The sequence below is a fragment of the Lithobates pipiens genome, unplaced genomic scaffold (genome assembly GCF_037356315.1).
Source record: "Lithobates pipiens isolate NorthernLeopardFrog02 unplaced genomic scaffold, aLitPip1_a1.2 Scaffold_16, whole genome shotgun sequence".
Classification (NCBI taxonomy): Eukaryota; Metazoa; Chordata; class Amphibia; order Anura; family Ranidae; genus Lithobates; species Lithobates pipiens.
Window position 1 is genome coordinate 291,662,703 of NW_027507748.1, and position 22,855 is coordinate 291,685,557.

The 22,855-nt window shown below is 44.1% G+C and overlaps 1 protein-coding gene across 3 annotated transcripts in view; it reads right to left on the reverse strand.

The window, feature by feature from the left end:
• Positions 1-22,855, reverse strand: part of ST7L (suppression of tumorigenicity 7 like) — a 266,896-nt gene that overhangs the window by 188,733 nt on the left and 55,308 nt on the right. For all 3 annotated transcript variants that reach the window (XR_013274492.1, XM_077481541.1, XM_077481540.1), the window contains exons 3-4: positions 16,623-16,785; positions 11,518-11,572 (exon numbers count right to left, since the gene is read on the reverse strand). Coding sequence is in view for 2 of the 3 variants with exons in the window: in XM_077481541.1 (XP_077337667.1) it covers positions 11,518-11,572; positions 16,623-16,785 (218 nt within the window). In the remaining variant the exon portion in view is untranslated. The remainder of the gene's footprint in view (positions 1-11,517; positions 11,573-16,622; positions 16,786-22,855) is intronic.

The window sequence follows — 22,855 nt, forward strand, 5'->3', positions numbered from 1 at the left end:
AGAACCATTAGTCCTTGAGTCAGACTCTATTGAGCGACTCTTGACCTCCTGCGTGATGGGGAGGCCCCTCTCCTCTCTGTACTTATACTTGATGGTTGCTCACATTGCCAAACTGACTAGATCTTGGGATAAATGGGGGACAGATATTCCATCCCCAGGGGAAGAGGAATAGGAAGATTTCCACATTCATTCCTTCTTTGATAGCTGCTAAAGACAGATTTATACAACTTAAGTTTCTCTACAGGGCTTACTATACTCAACAGAAATTGGCCCACATGTACCCTTAATGCAACCCGACTTGTCAAAGATGTAACCAAAGAATATGGCATATGGTCTGGTCCTGCACAGCCTCTACACTGAGTAAACTGTGTGGGGGGCGAGGGTACAGTTAGATCCTCAGGTTCATTTATTGAGGCACACAGAAGAGATAGAAGGGGATAGATACATTAAGCTATGCATGACCTTCTCCCTGTTCTACACCAGAAGGGAAATACTTTTAAAATGTAAGTCGGTGGAGCCTCCTACTCATGCCTCCTGGCTAAGCTTAGTTAACTCAGTGCTGCCCCTGTATAGATCACCTATGAAAGCAGACAATGCCCGGGGAAATTTGATAAGGTATGGTCCACCTGGATAGATGCTTGTGGTTAAACTCTGAGATCTTTATTATGCACCGACAGATGGATCACCCTCATTTGTTCCCTCCTTCCTCCCCTCCCCGCCCTCCAATTCTGCCACTCCATCCGTCCTTACCTAACTGCTTTGTTCAAGGGTAGGGGATGTGACACATTGATGGTGGATAGGACTGCTTACCAAGGATAAGATGTGATTTGATATATCCGGGTTGGATGATGCGAGATGGGGCAGGGAGGAATTTTCTTTCCAGGAAGCCGATTTATTGTAGCCTTTGACCTGTATACTGCTGTTTTACTAATGCTGATAGTTTTGTAATGCTGAATTGTCTAAATATACTTTTATTTTTTTATTTTTATTTTTTAACAGAAAAAAACGGAACATGGACCGAGCAACGCTCCTGTCCAGACCATCACGCCACCAGTGTACAGTGCCACATCCCCACTGCTCCACTCAGCAGTCATTGGTTGCTGGGACAGCGGGCGCCCTGCAACCAATGGCCTTGCATGTGGGCCCGGCCCCCCGCTGCTTACCATCTCAAGGCTCCTGGCCAGAGCCGTGAGGCAAGCTGTGACGTGTCATTCACACCCCCCTCCTGTTTGTTATCACAGATGTGATAGCTGAGTGAGAGCCGCGAGGTATGGAGTGCTATGCACGTCCTTTCAGGAAGGCTCCCGACGCAGCTCTTGTTACCTCCTGTTCCCTGCCTGCCACAAGGTATGTGGGGTGTTTACAGGGGCACGCTGATGACCACATTTAATATAAGGTTTACTCTGATGGGCACAACAAAACATAAATTGTGCCCATCAGTGTGCCCCTTAACATAAAATAAGGGTCATTCTGATAGGTATATTTTATGTTAAGGGAAACACTGATGGGCATATTTAATGTTAAGGGGTACTCTGTTCACCCCGGGCCTCTCTCCTCCACTGTTCAGCTGGTGAACAAATAAAGGGCTATTGCGCATTGCTGACCTATGTGACCATAGGGGTATACTTTCTGAACAAGCTCTAACAGAAAAATTTGATATGCCGTCTTCGGAGAAGTTTCGATGTGCCCAATTACGACATTTCGTACAGAGTATGACCCGTAGGGGAGACCTGGGGTCCCTGACTCCCATGGAGCAGTTGAGTATGCAATATGACAAAATTAGAGGCCATTTGGTTACCTTCTAGAGAGCGTAGGGCCATCCTGAGCCCTTCCCTCTCCCACTCTTTGGACCTATGGAATAGGATGTGCAAAATATACCCTTTACGGTCACCGCATATCCCAGTGGCTCCTATTTTTGGTAATCCGCACTTTCCCCCAGGGCAACACCCGCAACTGTTTTCTTGGTGGACCAATAAAGGCCTGTTCAGGATAGCACATTTCATAGACCATAGAGGCATCAAAAAACTTTCTTATTTTCGGGACACCCTTGAAATGCCTTTGACGGAGACATTTCGATTCTCTCAAATTATTCACTATATTCAATCACTTGGTCAAAGTCAGGGAGATATTAACGCTAGAACACTTTATGAAAATAAATGCCTTAAAGCACCTGGGGCACGGGGAAGCATCTCAGAGTTGTACGCCTTGCTAACAGTCCGAAACTCTAAGCTTCCTTATCAAACAGCTTGGGAAGCGGACTTGGGGGAGACGATTGACGGGGATGTTTGGTCCAAGTGGTCAGCCGGGGTGCACAGGGGAATTTTGAACACCTCCCTTGTGGAGGCCGGTTATAAAGTACTGTCGCGTTGGTATCTGGTTCCAGCGCGGATAGCCAAAATACACCCAGAGGCTTCGCCCCTCTGCTTCAGAGGGTGCGGTCAAGAGGGAATAATGTTCCACATATGGTGGTCCTGTCCAAAAGTTAATAGATTCTGGATAAGAATTTTTAATTTGGTGTATTCGGTGACCGGAGTGAATATACCTAAAAATGTTAAAACAGTGCTATTTTCTGACCTCTCAAGTAACCTGTCTAAACACCTCAGATCCCTCATTTCTTACATTTTTTTGGCAGCTAGGATTGCCATAGCGCGTGCATGGAAAACTCCTCAAATAAACCTGGCGCTCGTCAAAAATAAAATTTCCTGGATCATGATTAATGAAAAATTGACTAGTATTCTCCGAGACCAACAAAACCGATTTGAAAAGACATGGAATCCCTGGGTTAAATATCTTCATTCACCGTGAGGGGGGGGGGGGGATTAGTGGGCTGGAGCGTGGGGATCGTCTATACACTCTCTCTTTTTCCCCCTTTTACTCCCTTTTTCTTTTCCCTTCTTCTTCCGCTCTACTTTTTTTCTTTTCTTTTCTCCTTTGTTTCTTTTCTTCTTTTACTCTATCTTTTACGAAAAGGGCCACTTTGCTCCCATAGTTTGGATTTCAAATGTGTAAAAGTGGACTTTATGGAGCGTCTACAACAGCAAGCGTTCACTATTACATGATTACTACAATTCAGATCTGGCTAAACTGATCTCCACCTCACGACAATTTTCTATGGTAAGCCACAAAGGCTTTTGTTAATATCTGATTCTGATATTCAATGAATAGTCCTGGCAGGTGAAGGTTGGTTGTTCTATAATTTGCCAGTTTGTTGATGTGTGTTATAATATGAATACTTATGGCTTCTCTCGTACGGATCTGAGATTCACAACTGTACTATGAAAGTGCACTAAATATGTATAGAAGTGAACCCTTGTTATTGATGGAAAAAATATAACTTCAATAAAAATTATTGGAAGAAAATTAGAGGCCATTTATCAGCCATCTACACAATACTTAGAGGTCCAGGGAAGAAGTTGAGTTATATGATCCAGTGGGAGCGGGACCTTCAGGAATCCTTTGAATTAGATGACTGGTGCAAGCTCTCTGAGACGGCATATCGCTCTCTCACCAACACATCGGTGATAGAGGCCAATTACAAGGTATTGTTGAGGTGGTACATGGTCCCAGCCAGATTGGCCGCTTTTGTTCCGGGAGCTACGTCCCATTGTTTTAGGGGATGCGGCCAGGTGGGGACCACCTACCATATTTGGTGGTCATGCCCGAAGGTCAGAAGGTTTTGGATTAGAGTGTTTAATTTTGTCTACACAATCACAGGACTGAACCTGAGAAAATCACCTAAGCTGGCCCTCTTGGGGGGCACAGCGGCAGGGGCTTCCAGGCCTCAGCAGAGGCTCCTTACCTTTCTATTTATTTCAGCTAAGATCACCATAGCTCGTAACTGGAGATCAGCCGCACTACCGATAGCCCAGCTTAAACATAAAATGTCATGGTTAATGCTAAACGAACGGTTATCTGCACTGTCTCAAGACAGGATGAAAATGTTCTAAAGAATATGGGATCCATGGATTGTCTATCTAACTAATGATCCCGGGACGCATGCTGTTTAACGCTACCATGGTAGCAAGAATTTGAGGATCCAGGACTACGGCTCCCCCCCCCTCCCTCCCAGCTCTCCCCCCCAGCTCTCCCCCATTCCCCCTTTTTCTCCACTTTTTTCTATTCTCTATTCTTTTCTCTTCCCCTGCTATTGGGTCTTTCCTCTCTTCCTTACTGTTCTTTGTTTTCTTTAAATCTCTCATTTAGCGGTGCTAGCTGCACGATTGGATATTTATAACACTCAAGAGGTAACAGCTTCGGCAGATGGGATCCTGTGTGATCCGGGGTTTTTAGTTATGGAACCTATTTCGCCGCCGCCAGCATGTCTGAGGAACTGACCGGTGCATTACCCCATTGTGCATTGTGCTAGATGTAATACTTTACCGCATTAATGAGACTTTTGTTTGTATTGTACTGAAAACCTTTAATAAAAAATATTGAAACATAAGGGGTACTCTGACGGGCACATGTTATGTTAAGGGGCACACTGATGGGCATATTTAATTGTGCCCATCAGCGTGCCCCTTAACATAAAATGTGCTCTTCAGAGTGCCCCTTAACATGAAATATGTCCATCAGAATGCCCCATAACATAAAATGTGCCAATCAGCATGCCCCTTATGATGGGCACATTTAATGTTAAGGGGCACTCTGATGGGCACATTTTATGTTAAGGGGCACTCTGATGGGCACATTTTATGTTAAGGGGCACTCTGATGGGCACATTTTATGTTAAGGGGCACTCTGATGGGCACATTTTATGTTAAGGGGCACTCTGATGGGCACAACAAAATGTGCTTATTAGCATGCTCTTTAACATAAATGTACCCAACAGAGTGCCCCTTAGCATAAAATAAGGGGCACACTAATGGGCACATTTTGTTAAAGGGGCACGCTGATGGGCACATTTTATGTTAAAGATGCACGCTGATGGGGACACCTGATGTAGAGAGGCACACTCCCATGGGGGAAGCCGATGCAGAGAGGCACACTCCCATGGGGGAAGCCGATGCAGAGAGGCACACTCCCATGGGGGAAGCCGATGCAGAGAGGCACACTCCCATGGGGGAAGCCGATGCAGAGAGGCACACTCCCATGGGGGAAGCCGATGTAAAGGGGCCCTCTGATGGGGGAAGCCGATGTAAAGGGGCCCTCTGATGGGGGAAGCCGATGTAAAGGGGCCCTCTGATGGGGGAAGCCGATGTAAAGGGGCCCTCTGATGGGGGAAGCCGATGTAAAGGGGTCCTCTGATGGGGGAAGCCGATGTAAAGGGGCCCTCTGATGGGGGAAGCCGATGTAAAGGGGACCTCTGATGGGGACACTTGATATGATGGAGACACCTGATGTAAAGGGGCACTCTGATGATGGCACATAACATAAGGCAGGGCTCGACAAACCCCGGGCGCCTGGTCGCATTTGCGCCTAGAATTCGTGTCCTGGCGACTGGGGCAACGCTGCTGGGGTATCCCATCTCCATTTGGACCCCGAACTCCGCCGCGCAATTGCTTTGGGCCGCGCCGGCCAGTAATTGAGGCCGCGGCTTTGCGGCCTTCTAAAATCTATCGGTAGTCTGGCGCCATCTTGTGGTGGATGTAGATATTACGCCCTATTCCAATAATGCTAATTCCTAATGGAGTGAAGCTCCCCTGCCTGTTTTTCACTGCCCGCCCATTTCCTTCCCAAAGTGAAGAGAAGGAAGTGTGACACGGTGAGTGTGGTGGCTGGTAAATGGCTTCTCATTATATTATATATATATATATATATATATATATATATATATTATTAATTTATTTATTAATTTAATTATATATATATATTTTTTTGTAAAAACTAAAAAAAAAATATATATATATTTTAATTAAGGAAAAAAAGGGGGGGGGGGGGCTGCGGCGCTATCTTTCCCTCACTCGTCTCCATGTCAGGCCAGGGACAGGTCCGGATCGCCGTTACCGACCTGGCTCCTAACTTTTTAAGCTGGCTCCTAGATTCCAAGCAAATTTGTCAAGCCCTGACATAAGGGGGCACTCTGATGGGGACAAATAATGTAAGGGCCACCCCGATGGGAGACACCAGATGTAAGGGGGCCTTCTGATGAAGAAACGTGATGTAAGAGGGCACTCTGATGGGAATAACTGATGTAAGGGGGCTTGCTGATGGGGACACCTGATATAAGAGGGTATTCTGATTCTGGCTCCTGATTTATGGGGGCAGTCTGATGTCAGTACCCAATGTAATAAATTACTGTAGTAGGGGCACCTGATGTAAGGGGGAACACTATTGGGGACATTTACAGAGCATTAGAGTGTGTAGAGGAAACAGTAAGAAAAGCACCAGAGAGCAGGGCTTGCACCAAAAAAAGGAAAGTAAACGCGTAAAATCTTTCATGGCACAGACTTGTGATTCGGACCTCAGCCAAAATTTTTTTTAGTTATCTGACCTCCTTGAATGTTAATTCACTACCCCCTAAGAGATCAGAGGAATGGACTTTCCAAATACAGAACTGTATTCCTAAGCTACCTGGGCAGAGATACCATGCTCCTTAATAACAAGCAATTCAGTTTGTCCAGAGACTGAACCGAAGTATAAGATGATGAGTTGAAGCGTGTACTGTGGAGCTGGACAAACAGTATTGTCTCTTAGGAGGCTACTATCAACCCCAGGACTCACATTTAGAAATGAAGAGTCGCTCAACTCCTGGACTGTAGAGCTTAAATCTGGCAGTGTAGAGTCTGATGGTTTTCCTGTAGAAGGAAAACTTTGCCTCTAGCTGTGTCTAGCATAAAACTCAGATATTCCAACAATGAGCTGACTCCAATGCAGTTTTATGTAGGTCCAGGATCCAACCTAACCTTTTCAAAGGTCTGAACTGTCCTTGCTTTCTTGTCATTAAAAACTTGCACCAACTGCTTACTCAAAAAATGGCATCTAAATAGCCAACAAGGGATGCCCTGGAAGCATAAGACAAGAACATGGGTTAGAACCTCGTGAACACAAGGAGTGCACAAATCAGGCTGAAAGAAAGGGTTACAAATGGAAAGTATCAGGGACCCACAGCAAAGAAAAGGAACCACTGAAGTGCTTGGGAAACAGGAACACACAAGTATGTGTTCTTGATGTCTACAGAGGCCAGAATGTCTCCCTGATGGAGGGTGGCTATAAGAGACCTGGTGAATTGCATGCAGAGTTGTTGGGCTTGAATGAAGACATTTAGGCCCGAGAGATTCAAGATGTTGCCCTTTTGGTTTTGAAGCTTCAAAAGGGTTCCTTTCTGCCACATGACCTTTAGCAATAACGCCTGGCTCCAGAAGACCCACAAGTGCTGCATGAAGGTCTGCTAATCAGTGCTGTGGCATAGAAAGACATTAAACATTGAGAGAGCTGGTAGCAGAACTCTAGCTTGAAGCCTGTGGAAACTCTCCTGTACACCCAGGCATTTGAGATGCTATCTATCCAGGTGTTTACAAAGGCTAATAAACAGGGGGCATCCCTTAATGTCAGAGAACTTGTCTGTAGGTGTGGAGGACTTTGGGGTCCCAAGTTTATAATGAAACTAGGTTCCCACCTTAGGTTAAGCCTTAGAAGCTGAAGCCTGGGAGTAACAAAGGGAACTCTTCTTTGAGTCCTCCACAGCTTGAGGCATAGGCTTCTTCTGCTAGGGTATATGAAGGGTACTCTTACCCCAAGTAACCTTCTTGATGAGGGAGCCCAAGTCAGCTCCAAAGCCATGTTGTCTCTTGAAGGACATGCCTGCTCCACGAACCTACATTTTATAGGCGACTCCTAATGAAAAGAAGATGGGAGACAGCCTCTAGTCTACACATTAGTTCAGGGCTGCCAGCATGAGCTGTAAGTACTTCACAGATAGAGGATCAGTGTAGAGTGAAGCTGAAACCCTTCTCACGAGTTTGGTCCATTCCCCTAATGTTTAACAGATTACATCACAGCCATGGCAGGCTGCAAGGCAGGGTCTTGCCAGAGAAAACAAGGTTTTAGAAAGTATCTCTAAACATTTATTTGTGGGATCCTTAAATACTGGCGCTTCGTCAAAAGGAATCACCAGTGCTTTATTAAAGTGGAACTTTACTCTCTCAATCAACATTAACCATTTTTAATCCCTATGCTACTAGGCTTAGTAAACAGATATGAAGGTATGTGATGTTTACTTGTTTTTAGAGCTGCACGATTCTGGCAAAAATGAGAATCACAATTGTTTTGCTTAGAATAAAGCTCACAATTCTTGCTGCGTAACAAGCTTTCAAATTATACAATTTAACATTTTACATTTAGCCAGGTGCTTCCTGGTTTTTGGCCTAGGCCAAAATGCCATATATCTCAGGAGTTTTCATGGGCATTTTTTTTTTTTCCATCTGGGAGGAGGGGTTTTCTTAGCCAAGCACACCCTGCTCCGTGTATGCCTGAGCTAAGGGCAGACAGTAAAGTAAAGATTACATGAATCATCTGCCTTACTGAAGATGGCCACAACTAGCTAAGGGGTGTTTTTCGAAGCGATTTCTCAACAAAATAAAGCACAGAGAATGAATGGGTGCATTTGTTTTCAATATTAAAAATAAATTAAATGGAGTTTTTGGTTTTTGTGCTCAGATTTACCGTATTTATCGGCGTATAACACGTGCCTGTGTATAACACGCACCTCAAGTTTAGGAGGGAAGTTTAAGGGAAAAAAAACCTTACATTTTAAATGCCCATCAATGTAGCCTTCCACTGTCCCCCTGCAGCCTTGCACTGTCCCCCAGCAGCCTTCCTCAAAATTGCAGCATGGTTTAGTTTTAAATTTACCGCCGCCAAGATCTTCTGCTCCTCCCGCTGCCGACATAGACCGAACCGAGTGTACTCGGCTACTCGGCTCTGCTCGCAGTAACGCCCCCGTCCCGCCCCTTGTCCTGGCTCCTGTGATGGACACAACACCGGGCCAATGGCGGGGCGCAAAGGCTAGGAGGCGGGACTGGGCGTGACTGAGAGCGGAGCCGAGTACACAGTACACTCGGCTCGGCATATGTCGGCGGCACTCCAAAGACAGCGCAGATCGGTGGGGGATCGGCGTATAACACGCACCCTTGATTTTCCCCTGATTTTAAGTTATACGCCGATAAATACGGTAGTTAACCGCTTGCTGATCAGCCACCGTAGTGTAACTGCGGCAGAATGGCTCGGCTGGGCGAGGTTACCTTACATCGCTTCGCCTTTTGGCCACTAGGGGTGCGCGTGCCCGCAGCCGATGCAAGTGCCTGGCATGCGCGATAACCTCCAGGCTCCCGCGATTCATCGCGACAGAGCGAGAACCGAGTGTGTAATGCTAGGCTGGTCACTATTTTGTATGTTTGCCATTGTCCAAATCTTTCCATATAACACAATTGTCTCTGAATCATTTGTGCCCTCAATGAACTAGAATGAAAGGAGAGGAAAAAGATTATTGTGGTCCTGTCTTAAAGTGGAACTTCAGTCATTTTTTTCAAATTCCCATCTATTAATCACTTAAGCCCCGGACCATTTGGCTGGCCAAAGACAAGAGCACTTTTTGCAATTCTGCACAGTGTCGGTTTAACTGACAATTGCGTGGTTGCGCAACGTGGCTCTTTCCCCACAAATAGAGCTTTCTTTTGGTGTTATTTGATCACCTCTGTGGTTTTTATTTTTTGCGCTATAAACAAAAAAAGCGACAATTTTGAAAAAAAAACAAATTTTTTACTTTTTGCTATAATAAATATCCCCAAAAAAATATATTAAAAAAACATTTTTTTTCCTCAGTTTAGGCCGATAAGTATTCTTCTACATATTTTTGGTAAAAAATAAATAAAAAAATAAAATGAAAATCGCAATAAGCGTATATTGATTGGTTTGCACAAAAGTTATACCATCTACAAAATAGGGGATAGTTTTATGGCATTTTTATTAATATTTTTTTTTTTACTAGTAATGGCAGCAATCAGCGATTTTTATTGGGACTGCAACATTATGGCTGACACGTCAGACAATTTTGACACATTTTTGGGACCATTGGCATGAATACAGCGATCGATTCTATAAAATTGCATGGATTCTGTAAAAAGGTCACTGGCAGTGAAGGGGACAACGCTAGGGGGCGCTCGAGGGGTTAACTGTGTTCCCTGGGAGGTGATTTGAATGCCCTGTACACATGGTTGGACATTCTGACCACAAAATCCGTCTGATTTTTTCGGACGCATTTTGTCCGAAACTGGTGTTGCATACACACGGTCGGACAAAGTTGACGGAAAATTTGATCGTTCGGAACACAATGATGTTCGTTCGTTGCGACGTTGAGGCTAGTAGCCAATAGCTTTGGTCTCGTAATTTGATCTGAGCATTCGTGGCACTTTGTCCAATCGTAATTCTCTACAAAACGATCGGAAAAAGTCAGATTGGATTTTTTTGTCAGAAAATTTGAGATCCGGCAGAAAAAGTACAATAGAGCCCACACATGATCGGATTTTCCGACAATATAATCCAAACTGACCTTTTCCGTCAAAATTTCAGACCGTGTGTACAGGGCATAACCAAAGGGGGAGGGGAATGACTGTCCACTCCCGCCACCGATAAAAGTGATCTTGCGGCAAATCCGCTACAGAGACCACTTTTATTTGAAAGCGGATCGCCCAATGAAGAAGAGGATAGCGTGGTTATGGCAGCTAGCTGCTGCCACAACGACGACATCCCTTTTCAAAGTACCAATGTATAACGATGGCAGGTGGTTTGTAAGTGGTTACTCTTTATGCAAGACTATAGGTAAGGCTGGAGTTCTGCTTAAACCACTTGTCTACCAAGGTACGTTTAGAAATGGCATGATACACAAATGGTTAGGCTTGGCCCAAACAACAAACTAGTTAAAGAGACAGTAAACCTGGAGATCAACTTTAACATGAACCTATAATACTTAGAGCCATCTAGTGACCAACAACAGTATTTCTTATCAACGAAAAACATTTATCCAACACAGAAAACAGCCTAATAAATAATTTTTGCTCCATTCACACAGAACAAATGTAATTACACTGGATGAAGTGCTAAAAAAAAAAAAAAAAAAAAAAAAAAAAAATGATATATGAATACAGACCTTAATGTTAAAATACTTAATGTTTTCTCCCTACACTGCTATTTTATACCAAATGTAAACATTCTTGGACTGTATATGTCTATATATCACTGTAGTCCTTAGCCATGTTATTTTTTTTCTTTTTTTTAATTGCATTTCCTGATGTGTTATGATTGTTAAAAAAATACTTAATAAAACATATCTTACAAAAGAAATAGTCCCCAAACCCTAACACTAAAGTAACTAATAGAACGGAGCACTTCTCAACACCTCAACTATTAACAATGAAAGCTCACACTCTTATGCCAAGATCTGAAAACCAATAATCCAAAAAAAAAAAACTACGAAATGAAGGACATTTCTCATTACATGTCACAACCCTGTATTGACTGTATAAATATTATTGCTTGGGGGATTAACTATACGATTGTGAAACTAAATATAATAATTACCTGTTGTACTCAGCTCCTCGGAAAAGATTTAAAGGGTTGCGCCACACCTTGCACTCTGAAAAGGTAAAATTATTGGTTGTAAAATTTGATAGTAAAGGACAAGTTTTCATACTTCTTGAAAAAATGGTATTGAGTTGCACAGTTCAGTAGTGTATGATGGGAAGTCAAGGACATGCTTGATGCACCACAAAACAACAGTTTTGTTTTCAACCCACAAGCTCACATATGCTTCTGCATACAATATTCTTATTCACATAGCTAAAAACGCTATTAGTTATCTACCTCTAGTGAATTCAGCTACTCAAAAGATATAACAACCTGAGTGATTTTTTTTTAGATGAATATTGGCAGTAAAATAAAACCTGTATAACTGGACTTATTTTAGTTATCTTCTTCATGCCTTTTTTTCAACTGAATGATGGCTACAGCGTGGGCCTTAAAGCGGGATTCCACCCTAAAGTGGAACCTCCGCTGATCGGATCCCTCCCCCCCTCCGGTGTCACAATTGACACCTTTCAGGGGGGAGGGGGGTGGAGATACCTGTCAAAGACAGGTATTTACACCCACTTCCGGGCATAGACTCCCGTGGGAGTCTACGCCATTTCCTGCCCTGCCGCGCTGTCTGCTGGGACACACACGGGTCCCAGTGACAGCGCAGAGATTTCCTATTGCGCGGCGCAACTCGCGCATGCGCAGTAGGGAACCGGGAAGTGAAGCCGATTCGCTTCACTTCCTGATTCCCTCACCTAGAATGGTGGCGGCAGCAGCCGAGGGCCGAGCGATCGATCGGCCTCGGCTGCCGGCATCGCTGGAACCCGGGACAGGTGAGTGTCCATTTATTAAAAGTCAGCAGCTGTAGTATTTATAGCTGTTGGCTTTTAATATTTTTTTTTTGGTGGAATCCCTCTTTAATTACCAGGAGGCCGTCATATGATTGGTAAATCGGCTTTTTTTCTGCTTGTGCAGACAGTGTGAGCAGGAAAAAAAAAAAAAAAAGGCGATCACCGGCTTGTGTCAGAGGGACAGCAGTCCCAAAGAGGGTGAGACATCACCTGAGTATCTGTGCCCACCAGTGCCGCCTGCTAGTGCCCACCAGTGCATAGCAATCAGTGCACACTAGTGCCATCCATCAATGCCAATCAGTGCTGTCAATCAGTGCTACCTATCAGTAACTGCCCTTCAGTGTCACCTAGCAGTGCTTATCAGTGCCACCTATCAATGCCCTTCAGTGCCAGCCATCTGTGCCACCCATCAGTGCCATGTCAACAGTGCCCACCAGTGCTGCTTCATCAGTGCCCACCACCCACCAGAGCCCCCTATCGGTGCCCATCAGTGCAGCCTCATTAATGAAGAGAAATTACGCGTTTTCAAAATTTTCTAACAAATTATAAAACAGTTTTGGTTTTATTTTTTCCCCCGTTTTTAAAAGCAAAAAATAAAAAACCCAGCAGTGAATAAATACCACCAAAAGAAAGCTCTATTTGTGGGAAAAAAATTATAAAAATTTAATTTGGGTACAGTGTTGCATGGCCGCGCAATTGTCAAAATGTGACAGCGCTGAAAGCTGAAAATTGGCCTGGGCAGGAAAGGGGTTTAAGTGCCCAGTAAGCAAGTGGTTAAAAAGTGCATATGTTTATTTACTGTACTGGTATGTCATTTAAAGTAATGTTTACTGTATGTAACTTTCACTTTTAAGTACATGCTCTAAATTTTTATTGCACTAAATGTAAAGGTTTTTTTGATTGACCCCCCTAGAGGAGGAAGAGCTTAGCCACAAAAAACTCAATGCCTAACTGCTTAAAGGATTACTAAACCCTTGTTTTTTGTTTGTTTTTTTAAATAACAAACATGTCATACTTACCTCCACTGTGCAGTTCATTTTGCACAGTGTGGCCCCAATGTTCCTCTTCTAGGGTCCCCCAGCAGCACTTCTAGCTCCTCCCCACATCAGGAAACCACCTAGGAGAAGCGCTCTCCAGGGGGGGTACCTGTGCGGGTTCAGCTTTTGCGTCCATAGACATAGAAAGCCAGGCTTGGCCCTGCCCCCTGGCACCTGCTATATTGGATTTGATTGATAGCAGTGGGAGCCAATGGCTGCGCTGCTATCAATCTATCCAATCAAGAGCCGAGACAATGGGCAGAGAGGGTGTGCACGTCTCCAGCAAGGGAACAAACCGGCTCAGGTGAGTAAAACGGGGGGTCTGGGGGGCTACTCAGTGAGACGTTTTTTCACCTTAATGCATAGAATGCATTAAAAGACACACATTAAAAAACACAAGGGTTTACAACCCCTTTAATAGCTGTTAACCCAGGTTCACACTGCTGTGGAATTGAAAACGTGCGAGTTCAGCTGAACTCGCACAATTTCATTCCCTCACATCAATCTGACTCTGGGGGCGATTTCAGCGACATCTGTGTGGGTTCCTGCACAGATGTCTATTGAAATCGCACCCGAAGTCACCAAAAGTAGTACAGAACTTACTTTTGGGAATCGGTGCAGCGCCGCAAAGTCAGCGTTGCATCGATTCGGAAGGTGTTTTTGCTAGCAATAGCCACCGATTTGGCATGCGATTTTGACAATCATGAGAACCTATACTGCTGCCTGCAGTACACTGTGGCCAAAAGCGGCATCCTCCTGCTGCCTTACATCCATCTGGTAAAATTTTGTAAATGTATGTACTGATGACAAAGTCACGGCCTTGCAAACCTGAGCCATAGAGGCCTTGTGACGCACTGCCCATGAAGCACTTACTCCCCTGGTAGAGTGCGCTCTAATTTGAAAAGGTGGAATCCTTCTTTTCAAGCCAGAATTATAACCTGATGAATTCACTGGGAAATAGTCAATTTCGATGCCGCCTGCCCTTTTCTGTGCCCATCTGGCAGCACAAACAAAGCATCAGTCTTTCTTATTTGAGCTGTCACCTTCAGATAGATCCTGACAGCTCTCCCCACGTCGAGAGAATGCAACAATTTTTCTTCCGTAGAGCGCGGTTCTGGGAAAAATGAATTCAAGGAAACATCTTGGTTCAAGTGAAAACTGGACACTACCTTGGGCAAAAAGGTTGGATGAGGACATAACAACACCTTGTCCTTATGAATAATTAAGTATGGCTCCTTACAGGAAAAAGCTGCCAAATCTGACACTCTCCTTGCCAAAGTTACTGCAACCAACAAAATCAACTGCCTTGTCAAAAGGATCAAGGGAATATGGCGCAAAGGCTCAAAGGACTGTCTTTGCAAGACCGATAAAACTAGATTCAAATCCCTTGGGCACAATGGCTGCCTAACTGGCGGAGTTATACGAGTTAGCCCTTGTATAAAGGCCCAATCAAAGAATGTGAAGCAAGCAGTCTTTGAAAAAATACTGCCAAAACCGAGATCTGACCCTTGATGGTACTCAAGGCTAGCTTCATTTGTACTCCCAATTGTAGGAAGGCAAGAACTCTCCCTATAACATTTTTTCTAGGATGCCATCTCTTGGCTTCTTACCAGGAAACATAGGACCTCCAGATCCATGAGGCCAGCTTTCTTGCATTAATCAGGGTAGTCACCACTGAGCCAGAGTGCCCCAATCCTTTAAAATGTGGGTTTCAAGAGCCAAACCGTTAAATTTAGCGAATGTAAGGCATTATGGAACACCGGTCCTTGCAAAAGCAAGTCTGAACGGAATGGAAGAGTCCACGATTTCCCTACTGTCAGCCTTATGATCTCCGCATACCAGGTTCTTCTGGACTGTATTACAGGCAAAAACCTCAAGGAATAGTCTTTTCCTTTCCATGAGGCTCGAGTAGAATCCATTGCTGGCTGACAGCTTTTTCAAACGGATACGATTGAAGTCCATGATTCCTAATAGAATCCTCCAGACTTCCAAGTATGCTCCAAGAGCACATGTAATCCATGACCATCACCTTGAAGACACTGGCGGAAAAAACTGAGGTACTTCTGGTATGGGAGGGGTTATATAGAGGGGAATATCCGGTCTTTGGGTGTGCCAGCGTCCATTCACCTATAGGTGGTGTATAACCCACATAGTAATTACTATGGCTGCTCTGTGTCCTGTGATGTATGATAAAGAAAATAATGTCTACATGTTATTAAGGTTTTTAACCCCTTACCATCCTGTCGCACTCCGATATACGTCCTAACTTTGAAGAGGAATGTCATTGTTATGGGAGCAGCTAACTGCCCTAACCCTGGTATCATCTTCTTCGGCTGGCAGTCCGCTTTCAGATAAAAGCAGTTTACGCTGCGCAAGATCACTTTTATCGGCGGCGGGAGAGAGCGCCTCACCCCCTCCCACTGCACTATGATGCCCTCCGCTGCTTATCTGAGCCGCCGGCAGCGATTGGGTGTTGTCCCTTGCTGGATATGGTGACGAGTGAGGGGAAGATGGCCCCCACCCATCTCCATACCATTGCATGGTGAAAGCGACATCAAAACGTTACTTCTGCCCATAGATCTTAAAGGGCCTTTTTTTAAATGACATTTATTTTATTTTTTTTAATTGGATTTTAGTGTAAATATGAGATCTGAGGTCTTTTGACCAGATCTCATATTTAAGGGGTCCTGTCAAGATTTTTTTTCTATTACAAGGGATGTTTACATTCCTTGTAGTAGGAATAAAAGTAACATATTTCTTCGTTCACAGTATTAAACAAAAAATTGGGGTAATTTTCTAGCAAAAAAAAAAAAAAACGTTTTTAACTTGTAAAACAACAAATCTCAAGAGGCTCTGTCCTTAAGTGGTAAAAAGCATTATTCGGATACTAGGAATTTATAGTGAAAAATATAGAAATAAATATTTTATGCCACATAATGAAATTGCAAATTCCATTGTGTCTAGAAGAACATTGACATGATGTGCACTCACTAAGCATTACACTGAGTCACTAAAGTTCATCTAACACCCGTGACCCTAACTGAGTCAGTCAAATGGAAACCAGACTGTGGAACTTCTGCTTTTTTTAGGTCCAGTCAGTGTATGTTGCTGAGGATTTTCAATCCATTCAGTGATGCCACATGATCCTGTCACTAACTGTTCCATTCATGTGCAGTATGTAATCATTTTGGAAATGCTTATGCTATTTCCAGTCACTATCAGTCACCTGACAAAGCTTGCCTGCTGGTTTCGCTGCCTGTAGTGTTGGAAAAGAAACCATCTGCAGAGACTCCTGGATCGATTCCTCCCATCAGCGGCCGTAAATGGTTTACCGACACTTGCTCAATGAAAGATGTTCCATATTTGCGGAAGTAACACCACTCAAAAATCTAAAATATAAGAAACAGGTAAACAAAAATTTACAATACAGTTGACTATTTTTATTTCTGGTTTACCCATCAACTGAATGTAGCATTATATACACCAGATATAACATTATGATCACTGACAGGTAAAGTGAATATCATTGATTATCTCATTACAATGGTATCTGTAAGGGGGTGTATTATATTAGACAGCAGGTGAACATGTTGTCCCTGAAGATTATCAGAAGCAGAAAAAAATAGGACTTTTTGTACTCACTATAAAATCGTTTTCTCTGTAGTTTACCGACTGACACAGCTCCTTTCTTAGACCATCGGGTTGTTACGCCACCTTCAGGAGAGGACTAGGCAGAACATGTTAAGATGTTATAACAAAACCAGAACTTTCTAATTCCGCCCAAGGGGCAGTCCCTTAGGTAACAACCCCCCAGCCCGCTTCCTGCAGCCTCAGTACGTCAACAAGCAGTATAACGTACAAAATAGGAGGGGAGGGTGCTGTGTCAGTTGGTGAACTACAGAGAAAAGGATTTTACGGTGAGTACAAAAAATCCTATTTTTCCTTATGTTCATCGACATAAGAGATGAGTGGGAAAACAGCACAAAAACTTCACCCACAATGGCATGTGGGAAACAGTATAAAACTTCGCCCACAAAACTCAGAGTGTGGGAACAGCATAGAACTTTTACCCACAAAAAAACAGAGTGTGCCTCAATCTGGGAGTCACTACCTTACAAACCTCCTCAAAAACTTGAGGTAACAAATGCAACAGTGCATTTACTTAAAAGTAAATGTTTTTTTTTACCAAAAAGCCAGGCAAAAATTTAAATGCAATTGCAAATTACACGGCTGCCTGCAAAATTTTGCAGCCAAAACAGGCATCAGCCGATGCACTGACATCTACCTTGTAGAATTTTGTAAAAGGTGTGAACAGGCGGCCAAGTCGCCGCTTTACACACTTGAGCTACTGACGCTTGATGTCGGAAAGCCCAAGAGGTTCCAATTGCCCTGGTGGAATGGGCCGTGACAGGAAAGGGGGGCACCTGCCCCTTCAAGGCATAGGCCTGAGCCACAATCTGTCTGATCCACCTGGAAATGGTGGCCGACGAGAGCGCCATGCCTTTTTTCGGACCAGCTACCGAAACAGAGTCTGACTTCCGAAAGGCAGCCGTGGCAGACAGATATACCCTTATAGCCCGGACCACGTCCAGGGAATGTAGAGCCATCTCTTTAGGATGTGTCGGTTTAGGACACAGAGATGTTAACACTGAGGCTGCAAGAAGCAGGCTGGGGGGTTATTACCTAAGAGACCGCCCCTTGGGCGGAACTAGAAAGTTCTGGTTTTGTTATAACATGTTCTGCCTATTCCTCTCCTGAAGGTGGCGTAACAACCCAATGGTCTAAGAAAGCAGCTGTGTCAGTCGGTAAACGTAAGAGCCAATTGTAATGGTTAGAAGACTGGGTCAGAGGATCTCCAAAACTGCAGCTCTTGTGGGATATTTCCGGTTTGCAGTGGTCAGGACCTACCAAAAGTGATCCAAGAAAGGAAAATCAGCAAATCAGCAGCAGAGTCATGTGCAGCCAAGGCTCATTGATGCATGTGGGGAGCAAAGGCTGGCCCATGTAGTATGATCCATTAGAAGAGCTACTGTAGCTCAAAAAAGTTAATGCCGGTCCTGAAAAAAAATGTATCGGAACACAGTCCTTTGCAGTTTGTTGTGTATGGTGCTGCGGAGACGCAAACCAGTCAAGGTGTCCATATTGACCCATGTTCACAGCTAAAAGTGCCTACAATGGTCATGTGAGGATCAGAAGTGGACAACAGAGCAATGGAAGAAGGTGGACTGGTCTGATGAATTCAAGAATGGTTTGAGGAAAACAACGCATTTGAGATTTGACTTTAGAATCTGTGGGATGTGCTAGGGAAACATGTCCAATCTATGGAGACCCCACCTCACAACTTACAGGGCTTAAAGGATCTGCTACTGATGGCAAATACCACAGCAAATCTTCAGAGATCTAGAGGACTCCTTACCTCAACGGTTATAGTGAGTGGTTATAGATGATCAGTGTAGTAAAAAAGAAAATGTGTAAAAACATTATCTCTTAGGGCTCATGCACATGGGCATATAACATGAAACAGATCTGTATTTCTGCATCTGGGAGTCATGGGTGTTGTGTAAAGCCACCTAAGCAAATGATTTACGGCAGTTGTTCTCAACTCCTGTCTTTAGGACCCACTAACAGGCCAGATTTTAAGTATTACCTTGGGGAGATGCAGACTAGAATACTGCAATTACTGAGCAAATGATATCACCTGTGATGTATTTCAGTTATTTTGCAATCCTGGCCTGTTAGTGGGTCCTGAGGACAGGAGTTGAGAACCACTGATTTACAGGATACGGTTGTTTGAGGGTAGTCACAGTTCTAAGCATAAACGTGTAGATGTATGGACATACAGTATGCACCTGGATGAAAAAAAGCTGTACCCAGGAGCTTACGTCTGTACCTGTCTACCCTCAGAGCTGTGCATACCTGCATACATCAATATCTTATAATACATTTTCACAGGCAACTGTATCCTACACCTGTGGAGCCCGAGTGCCAAAATACAGTAATTTTTACTGTTATATGCCCCAATATGCCTGTGTGCATAAGCCCTTATGTTTTGGATATTCGACCCTGTCCCACCCACTGCATGCTCCCAATTTAAACGTATTACTATTTTTCATCTGTGCATGAGGTTAGCGATCCCCACACCTACCCCTAATTCTACTGATTTGAGTGTTTTATGTCCCATTAAATTATACAGGTGCATCTCATAAAAATAGAATATCATCAAATGTATTTTAGTAATTCAATTTAAAAAGGTAAAACTCGTTTTATATAGATGTGGTACACATAGGGTGATATATTTGAAGCATTTTTTCTTTTAATTTTGATGATTTGGCTTATGGCTAGTAAAAAACCCAAATTCAGTAACTCAGAAAATTTGAATATTACATAAGACCAATAAAAATGCAGAAATGTTGGATTACTGAAAAGTATGTCCATGTACAGTATAGTATGCACGCAATACTTGGTCAGGGCTTCTTTTGCATGAATTACGGCATCAATGCAGTGTGGCATGGAGGTGATCAGCCTGTGGCACTGCTGAGGTGTTATGGAAGCCCAGGTTGCTTTGATAGCGGCCTTCAGCTCATCTGCAGTGTTGGGTCTGGTGTCTCATCTTCCTCTTGACAATACCCTACAGATTCTCTATGGGGTTTAGGATAGGCGAGTTTGCTGGCCAATCAAGCACAGTAATACCATGATCAATAAACCAGGTATTGGTACTTTTGGCAGCGTGGGAAGGTGCCAAGTCCTGCTGCAAAATTAAATCCACATCTCCATAAAGCCGGTCAGCAGAAGGAAGGATGAAGTGATCTAGAATTTCCTGCTAGAGGGCTGCGCTAACTTTGGACTTGATAAAACACAGTGGACCAACACCAGCACATGAAATGGTTCCCCAAATCATCAATGACTATGGAAACGTCACACTGGACCTCATGCAACTTGGATTCTTTTTACAAGGTGCATTTAAATACACTTTAACTGAGGCAGCCAGGCGCAAATTGTTGCAATGTAGATGTGTGGTAGATCTGAGGAATTGCTTTAGGAGCCTTTTTGGGTTTTCTGGAAAGGTCATGCCTGGAGACCTTATGGACTTATTGCCCTTATGGATGCAGTAAATAAAATTGCTGCATTATGTACAGGTGCATCTCATAAAATTAGAATATCATCAAAAAATACATTTATTTCAGTAATTCAGTTCAAAAAGTGATACTCATATTTCAAGCATTTCTTTTAATTTGGATTATTATGGCCTACAGCTACTGAAAACCCAAAATTCAGTATCTCTGAATTCTGCTGGAAAATGAAATCAGCATCTCCATAAAGCTGGTCAGCAGAGGGCAGCATGACATGTTCTAGATTTTTCCTGGTAGAGGGCTGTGCTGACTTTGTACTTGATAAATCACAGTGGACCAACACCAGGAGATGACATGGCTCCCCAAATCATTACGGACTGTGGAAACTTCACACTAGATCTCATGCAACTTGGATTCAGGGCCTCTCCACTCTTCCTCCGGACTCTGGGACCTTGATTTCCAAATGAAAGGAAACATTTTCTACAGTCCATGAAAGTTGTGTGCAAACAGTCACACTTTAGTAGGTTGCCATAGAAAGGTGATATTAGGTGATATTATAAGTGATATTTGTTTGACTTGTATTCATTACTAAAATGCTAGATCCATTTTATTAAACCAACATTACACGTAGTTTGGAAACAAAGTTCTTATATTATTTCATGTCTAGAAAATAAGTTACAGAATAAAATAAAGTGGCTATGATAACCAAGCAGATAAAATAAGAGCACTGCTACATAAACAGAACGAGTTACCTGCCAGACCCCTTCTGCTATGTCCTCCAGACTCCCCCCTGTACCATGTCCTCCAGAACCTCCTGTGCTTTGCCCACCAGTCCAGCTTGTACCATGCCCTCCAGATCCCCCTGCATTGTGCCCTCCAGACCCCCGTGATGTGTCTACCATGCCCTCCTGACTCCTCTGTACTGTGCCTTCCTGACCCACTGTACCATGACCTCCAGACCTCCCTGGGCTGTGCCCTCCAGACCCTCCTATACCAGGCCCTTATGACCCACTGTACTGTGATCTCCAGACCCTCATACCATCATGCCTTCCAGAACCCCCTACACTGTGCCCACCAGACCCCTGGTACGGTGCCCAGATACCCCTGTACCATGCCCTCCAGACCCCCCCTGTACCCTGCCCCCCAGTCCCCCCCCCCCGGGATGTGCCCACCAGTCCCTCCTGTACCATGCCCTTCTGACCCCTCCCCCTTTAGACTCCTCTATACTGTGACTTCCTGAGCCACTGTACTATGACCTCCAGACATCCCTGGAAAGTGCCCTCCAGACCTCCCTGTACCATGCCCTCCAAATCCTCCTATACCAGGCCCTTCTGATCCCTCTCCCTTTAGAATGCCTTGCTGCCCCCCTCTTCTTTGCCCTGCTAACCTGCTGTCCCCTTGCCTTTTGCCTTGAAGACACCCTGTTCTATGCCTTGCTAGTCTCTCTCCTGCTCATCCCTGTCATCTGCCCTACTGAGCTCTGTAAACTGCCCTACATTTTACTGACTTCTGTACACTGCTCTACCTACTACTGACCTCTAAACTGGTGCACTGAAATTTTGGCCACCGAAACATATTGGCCGAAAACAGTTTTCAGCATGCGGCCTAAAGAAGAAGAGGTGGAGATAATGGCGCTGAAAAGGAGCATGGTCCGCCCTGCCCTGTGCCGCCCATTGCGTGATGTCATCCTGGCGGCTCAAGGTGCTGTCCTCCCCTCCCTCCCTCTCCTTGCAGAGCGGTGATCTCCCGTGTCACAGAGCTGAAATGTCTGTGTGGCCATAGTAACAATGTCCCGACTCCCGTGATAGACAGCACACTGATCCAATGCCGGGACATTGAATCAGTGTGATGTGAAATCCAGTTCTGTGAAACAGTGGGAGATCGCCACTTTGATCGGGACACTGACAAGGCTGCATCCCACAGGCACTGGCAAGGCTGAGTTCATCTCTTGTATCGGGTCTGAAGTCTCTGACCATCTCCTGTATCATGTCTGCTAGAGGTGCACCAAATGGAAATTTTGCTAATACTATTAGCAGTGTGTTAAACGTTAAAGTAAGAGACTGCAGACACGATACAAGAGATGGTTAGAGACTGCGGACACGATACAAGAGATGGTTAGAGACTGTGGACACAATACAAGAGATGGTTAGAGACTGTGGACTGCATTTTTCTTGCACAAAAAAGGTGGCAATAATGGGCAACAATAAATTCATATTAATTTAAATTGATGATATTAATTAAAAAGTTGAATACAATACAATTATATATAAAAATATAAATATTTTTTAAACACTGTCATTGTTTGTTTTTCGGCAAAGTGCATCCTGCACTTTCAGTTTTGGCACCAAAATTTCCATTCGGTGCACCCCTACTCTTGTACGAGGCTCCC